The sequence below is a fragment of the Lasioglossum baleicum genome, unplaced genomic scaffold, assembly GCF_051020765.1.
Source record: "Lasioglossum baleicum unplaced genomic scaffold, iyLasBale1 scaffold0151, whole genome shotgun sequence".
NCBI lineage: Eukaryota > Metazoa > Arthropoda > Insecta > Hymenoptera > Halictidae > Lasioglossum > Lasioglossum baleicum.
The window spans coordinates 271533-279503 of NW_027469211.1; the positions used below are offsets into that span (position 1 = coordinate 271533).

Genomic DNA, 7971 nt, shown 5'->3' on the forward strand with positions numbered 1-7971 from the left:
AAAGCTTTTTTTTAAATGTTAATAAATAAGTACAAAAATGAGAACTGGTTTTGTTTCTCTTTTTGCAATTTTCTCCAAAACGAAGCAAAAACGAGCAAATCTCTAAAAGTATAATAATAATAACAATAATAATAATAAAAGACTTTTTGTCTTAGTTTTTCGGTCTACACGCTCCTGAAGTTTTGCTATTTAAATTCGGGACACCCTGTATAATAGTGAAAATATTACAATATTACATACACATATTGTACAATACACACTTACAATATTGAATGTACGCACACATACTATTAAATGATAGTGAAAACATAGATTGCCCTTTTACTAGTCTTTCAAATGTTACAATACGCATCTCAATATTACATACACATACAATCCACAATTACAATACTGTGTTTACACACGCGCGCGCGCGCGCACACACATACACGACCCATGCACTCGCGCATAAACTTGCAACTATGAAATTGCATTTGTTCGGACGACCATAATGTCGTCTAAAATGTTATTATTTAATCTAGATCGTTGATCATTTAATATAAATTTCAATCCTGAAAATAATCTTTCAGCGGACACTTGCGTTGCTGGAACTACATGTACAATCTTGGCAAGTGTCCCCAGTTCGGAAAAATATATTTGTCCCAGAACTCTAAAATATTTGCATCTCTGCTTATTCTGGGACCTAGTGAAAATAAATTTAATGCGGATACAATACTAAATACCGAATTTGGGGAACTATGTTATATAATATAACAATTGTTCTATTTCGTCACGCGGTGAATCATCATTTACAATAGGACTTTCAATTTTCAATCAATAAATCTTTATATCTTGGATCGAAATATACAGACGCCAGTAGACATTTATTATTTATGAGTTCGTGCTCACGGTTTATCATTGCATTTAATACCAATGTCGCAAAACTATTACTTATTTTCTCCACATTTAATTTGCACTGCAGCTAGATAACGTACAAGTCCCCCATTAACAACTGGTTATATTGCATCGTTTTTCTCGCTAGTTTTGCGGGTTCAAGAGCAATTATTATTTCCTGAACAATATTCCATTCGCCTTCAGATAATGTTACATCTTTCATTTCTGAACAACAATCTCTTAATTCTGTTCATCTTTTCAACATATCGAATGTTCAATTCCATCTTGTGGGGCAATCTCATATCGAATATCATAGTTTCAAATTTTTTAAAAAAATTGTCATAGTAGGATGCGGATTTTTCTCACGAGCTCGCGAATTTTCTGCATTAAAGCACATTAAAATTTTGTAAAGCATCGTGAACTGCAAGTTGCAACGTGTGTGTAACGCACCGCACCCCTATTAAATTAAAATCGTTGTCCTCTAAGGGAAATAAGTGCTCTCTCTCTCTCTCTCTCACCCTCTAAATAAAATTCTTCTTGAAAATCGTCGGCAAAACCTTCTACATCATCATGATTTCCTTCTTCCCTCATTGTCCGTCGTGATTGAATAAATATTTCTCGCGATAAGATTATATTCTCTTAATACATCAAGAACTAAATTTTTCAAATTTTGGCTGGTATGCCTTACAAATATTTCTTGTAAAGCTAACGTACCTACAATTATTTTCTGATTTTTAACATATTGAGCATTGATCCCTATAAATGATCTAAATATGTATATTGACGGGTTACCGCGTGGTCGGGCCGGCCCTCTCCGCCCCCCCCAACCACCTAATGCTAACTAATTCTAATTTGATGCGATCAGAATTAGTCAGGATTAGGCGGTAGGGGGCGGAGACCAGAGATGCCGACCACGCATACGAAAATCCAGAAGTAGTCTTTCAAAACTGAAAGCTCACCTACATATGTATCACCCTGTAGCTTTCAATTTTGAAAGACTGTTCCTAGATTAACGTATGCGTGGCCGGCAGTATAGATGAAAGTATAGAGGATCCCTTCAGATGGTGCTGCTTTAAATTGATTTGATTGGACGCCATCGACACCATGGTGTTGGAATTCGTCCAATCAACTCGATTGAAAGCAGCGCCACCTAAAGGGACGTAAACACCTTAGACCATATATGCTTATCTTAGACCATATCACAGCCTACTCTAGTACTAGCCGTGCTGAACAACGTGGCAACACCGCTTTGTTTACAGATCGGGAGTCCGATTTTCAATACTGGGAGTCTTGTGCTTGGGATTATAATTAACGCTTTTTTCATAGAAAGTTATGTTAAAATACATAGTTCGTTGTTGATTATGTTTAAACAATGTGTAAATATTCTAACTATGGTAAGTAGAAGTGATATTAAAGCATATTAGTATTTATAAATGCGGTATACATTTTGTGGACTCTCGGAATAGTTTAGTGTTGTGATACATAATATGTGAAATATTTCCAGTGGTTTTAAGAAAATAGAAGCATGAAGCAATGGGAAATCATCTTTGAACTAAAATGCAACATTTGAAAATGAATGAAGGAATATATAAGTCAATAGAAGCCTGAAATAGACGAAATTATTGTGACGAAGTCGAAGAGGTTAAGTGACTGCGTGTATACGTCAAAAAGGTTGGGTAAACCGTTACGGAAGAGAAAAGTTGTGCAGGTAATATATTATATTTATTATAATATCGTCTTATAAAGGATAATTTTATAATTGTTGTAAATTTCCTCACCACCCTAGGGGTATTACTGTGTCTATACACTAACATTAATAAAAATTCTTATTAATAATAAAAAAATATAAAAAGAAAATAAATAAACTAAGACAAATAAAAAACTCTGTTGATGCATTAACTAACACATATTAGAAAAAATAAGTTAAATATATCAAAATTAATGCTTTAAAAAAAGTTGAATTAAAAAAAAAATAATTGAAAATTTATGTTCTATTGTGTGTGAAAGTTTTTATTTTACGATGTTTAGAAATGGTATGTGCATTCATTTCTAATTGACTATTATTTATAGTTTTAACGTAATCATTTAGTAAAATATTTGAAAAAATTGATGATAATCTAAACAAAATACTGTGATAATCTTTACCACAAATGCATCTATCTAAAAATGCTAAATGGTATATATCTGATTGTATACTAATATATGTTAATTTACATAAAATATGTTTATGATTTTCAGATATTAGAAAATCTGATTCCAAATTAGGAACATTTATTATGGCCTCCATTATTGCACACATGTGAGTAAAAACATTTATTACATCTTCTGTAGGAGTCGAAAGACCACCCCTTTGTAAATGATCAAAATATACATTATTTACAGTTGTTCCTTTATCCTCCACAATTAATAATTCGCATATATCACAATTTAATTTTTTTGCAACAGAATGGGACCCATAACCGGATATATAAATCTTAATGGAATCATCAACAATACAAGTGGATAAATAATCAGTGTCAAAAATTTCTGAAAAACCGCTGACATCAACAGGAGCATCACGAAAATCGTTACCATCGTCGTCGTCGTTGCAAATTTGGAATTTATTTTTTATATCAGCAAAAGAAAACGAACTTGCCGATTTTGAAAACATACGTTTTAATCTAATCTTTTTTCGGCATGAATTGCTTCATCATATGATACGTATCATTATTTTGATACTCCAATGGTTCGAAATTACAAGCTTTTCTTTATAATTGTTTATCAAATTTAAGAAACCACTAATTAGATCAGAATCAATAAACTCTCTAACTAAATTTTCATGGTTATCAATTATTCTTTCCCTGCGCTCTATAGGATCTTTTCTTTGTGGTAGCACACGTTTTGATGGCGAATTGGAAAAAATGGAAGGTATTGCATTTTCCATAAGTCTTGGACATCTGAACAAAACATTCTCCAGTACACCGTTAGGAGATGGAATATTCTGATACCTTTGGATATCAGTTTCTGCAAAATGCAGACTACAAACTGCAGAATATTTTGTCGGTGTCCAATTTTTACGGGGAATAGCAGCCATCCATTTTTTCCGCAATTGCTCATCTTTGGGGAATTTAAATATAGAAATATAATTATTTTCTTTAAGAGTAGTATCATAATTTCCCTTACAATTGGGGACACAACAACGCCGTGGCATTATTAACTAATAAATAAGGTATAAAACTTTTGAAAATAACTATGTAAAATAAATTTTCGGAGAACTCTGTATGTATGTGATTTTGTAAAAATTTAGATGCTATACTATTAAAATGTTATTGAAATGCATTGAAAGAACAATAGATTGTATTAAGTAAATGTGCTACACACAAAGATAAAGACCTAAAAAGTTAATAAATAATACTTAGCTCCATTATTGCACGATGTGTACTACACAATGTGTACTACACACTGATGAGAACATTTGAAAACTACGCGGGAAACTGAGAGGCCGGTAGGGGAGATTGAGAGTCTGATTCAGTGGGTTGGGTTAGGTATATTGTTCTATATATATCAATCGGACTCCCGCGTTGTTGCCATTTTTACCTTCAGCACGGCTAGTACTAGAGTAGGCTGTGACCATATATACCTATAGACCCGGCGCAGATAATTTGGCCCTCGGAAAAGATGAAGACGGTGTGACGTCACGTTCTCGAAAGATGTATAAGCTATGCTCATCGACAGTGCCTACGCTTGCCCTGATAGCACAGTTTGGAACTGCCAGGAATAGTCCAGAGCGTGGAGTGAATTTGGAGGGCAGTATGGTTCCAGACGCCGCTTATTGGCTGCTCGGAGCAATGGTTGGAGTACATCTAGAAAGAGTGTGGAGTTGCATGCCAGTGGGCTTCCAAAAACGATTACAGGTGTACAAAGTCCGCCGTCACAGCATCTAGAGGGCAGCTTCTTCCGTCCAGATGGAAGGCAGCTCGTGGAGTCTGTGTGGAACGGCGGATGCCGTTATACAGGGCAGCACCGTCGGTGAGGTTATGTCAGTAATGTTGGTAATGTCGGTGAAATGAATTTCTACACATTGTACAAATATGTAGCAGTCTTCCTTTTTACCGACAATTCCAAATACCGATTCTGAATGAAAACGAAATAATAAACCCGATATAAAAAAATATTAAATTTTATTTATTTCTATTATATCTATATTATTGTTCCTAGACTGCGGATCTTTGTGCAAAATAAAAATTGTCTGCATCGATCGCAAGAGAGATGGAAACTATATGTACAAATTGAATGTTACGTTCTTCCCCCCTTGCCGTAATTTTCTTTACAGTTACATTAAGAGTAAACCTACACATAAATCAATAAACTAGTAATACATTAATTATCCCCTAATACGTACAGTTACACGAATTAATATTCGGACGATCTAAAGAAGATGATAACTTTTTAAATATTGTACTATACGATTTGAATTTTTTGGGGGAGCTGGAACAATTAGTTTACTGCAGGATGTGAAAAGAAATTTTTTCAAAAATTGCATTTGGTCGGAATTGCAGAGAAAATACTAAAAGTTACATTTTACAACTTTTTCGCGCGGGCCTATATTGAAAATTTAAAAAGTACGTTTTGTAGGCCTGCGTAAATAATGTGCACTGTGAAAGTTTCATCGAAATCGGTTGATGCGGGAAAAAACGACAGGCCTTGAAAGATGTAAGAATTCTTCGATGTAGGCTGAAAATCTGCGATTTTTACCATCTTTAAACGTTTGTAGCTCATTGCAACGTCAACCGATTTTGACGAAATTTTCAAAATATGTTTAGTCGATACAGATCTACAAAGCGTATTTTTCAATTTTTCAATATGGGCTCACATAAAAAAGTTGTAAAATGCAACTCTTAGTATTTTTTCATACAATCCCGATCAATTGCAATTTTTGAAAAAATTTCTTTTCACATCCTGTAGTAAACTAATTGCTGTAGCTCCCCAAAAAAGTTCAAATCGTTTAGTACAGTATTAAAAAAGTTCTCGTCTTTTTTAGAACGTCCGAATATTAATTCGAGTAATTGCAGTTCCCGTATAGCCTTGTAACGTCGTACCGAATAAGACGAAATCGCGCGAATCACTCTCTTCCAGTTTCGGAATTTATACAGTACAGTTCTCTAGCGTCGTCAGTCGAGTTTAAATCGCGTTTTCGGACTTTAATCTAGTTCAGTCCATTTTCTCGCGTTTTCGGACTCTGTCCCAAATCGCTCACGATACTCAGGTCGTATTGCATCTTACCATTTCTACCATTTTCATTACTGTTATATCTAAATTGTTCTAAATTATTCGTCGAGTTTGCTCGTAGACATTTATACAAAATTTACAGATATTTCTCTGTGCCATTTTGTTTATACGAGCTTGCTCGCATTATCTTTCACATTATAATTGCTTTTCTGCGCTATTTTTGTTTATACGAGCTTGCTCGCATTATCTTTCACATCATAATTGCTTTTCTGCGCTATTTTCGTTTATACGAGCTTGCTCGCATTATCTTTCACATTATAATTGCTTTTCTGCGCTATTTTTGTTTAGACGAGCTTGCTCGCATTATCTTTCACATTATAATTGCTTTTCTGCGCTATTTTTGTTTATACGAGCTTGCTCGCATTATCTTTCACATTATAATTGCCTTTCTGCGCTATTTTTGTTCACACGAGCTCGCTCGCATTACTTTTCGTATTATAATTGATTTCTCTGTGCTATTTTGTTTATACGAGCTTGCTCGCGTTATCTTTCATACTATAATTGCTATTTCCGTGTTATTTTGTTTGTACGAGCTCGCTCGCACCATCTTTTATATTACCATTGCTATTCTGTGCCATATATTTCGTTCGAGCTTGCTCGCACGCCGTCATTATACTTTGTTTCACGAGTTCTGCTCGCAAATCATCACCTTGTACCAGTGATGCCAGAATCATGGGTCGTGGGTTTTTTCCCCTCCGCTCGCTCAGCCGACTCGACCCCCCACTCTGACGCACCGTCGTCGCCAGGTTGCTTCTACTGCGCACGCGCTACACGAACGTATCTCTACTCTGTCCGTGTGAGTGCCTGTTCGATTGCACGCGCGCTACACACACCAGCGTACCTCTACTCTGTCCGTGTGCACTGCTTGTGCGCTTGCGCCAGCCACAATCTATTTTTAGCACTCTCCATCCACATCCACGCCTGCTTGACGGAAACGAAACTGATTCTGAAATTCGGCCGTCGAGCCGTCGAGCGTATCAACCGCAATCTGGAGCTAGCCTTCGAGTCCCCGCGGGCAGCGAGTTTTATTTTTATTTTTCATTACTTTTTTAATTACATTTTTTAACCTTCCAAAAAATTTAAATATATATTATATGTATATTCGTAAGTTTGAACCCTTTATCTCAACCAGGAGGGTAGTGAAAGGGTAAAAACTAATTATTGGTTTTTCCCACATTTTCCCTATTTAATGGTATACTTAAAAATTCTAGAAAAATTCTACAAAATTGTAGATATTATTCCTTATGATTGTGAATTTTTTCAGATTTTTTGCAAATAGTAAGTATGAAAAATCGTATAGCCGGATATAAGATGGTCAAAAGTGCTCATCCAAATTAATTTTTAATCACACCATGTTCAATAAAAAATTACGAAAAAATTCATGAACATTCTGCCTAATAGCATACACGCGATTGAGACCAATTTCAAACTTTTTGGTTGTAAATAGCCAATATGGCTATAGCCGGATAAGATAGTCAAAAATGCCCTTGAACCGAATTTTATCGACGATGTCCCATTCGATATAACACCAAGAAAAAACATACTGTGCAAAATTTCAACCCTGTATCTCGATCGGGAGGGTAGTTATGGGGTAAAATCGAAAAATCAGTTTTTGGCCTATTTTCCCTAGTTAATGACGTTTAGAAATTCTGAAAAAAATCTGACACATGTCAAGAACCCAAATACATACTTTGCAATTAGTTTCAGATTTTTAAAAGGGAAATATCCTGCTTGTAAAAAATCAAAAACCTCAAAAAAATTGAAAAAATGCAGATTTCACATGGAAGTTCTAGAGTGTCCACATTTATATTTTTACAGTAGCAGTATATT

General features: G+C 35.0%; 1 protein-coding gene across 1 annotated transcript; it reads right to left on the bottom strand.

Annotated features, from left to right (window-relative positions):
• Window positions 1–3274: 3274 nt before the first annotated feature.
• LOC143220064 (THAP domain-containing protein 1 A-like) lies at window positions 3275–4091 on the bottom strand. Its single transcript, XM_076445808.1, has one exon. The coding sequence runs from the start codon at window positions 4061–4063 to the stop codon at window positions 3563–3565; it is 501 nt and encodes a 166-aa protein (XP_076301923.1). The 5' UTR covers window positions 4064–4091; the 3' UTR covers window positions 3275–3562.
• Window positions 4092–7971: the final 3880 nt, after the last annotated feature.

Bases quoted from the DNA above. Each gene is read 5' to 3' on its own strand.
- LOC143220064 (XM_076445808.1), bottom strand. From the start codon at position 4,063: ATGCCACGGCGTTGTTGTGTCCCCAATTGTAAGGGAAATTATGATACT.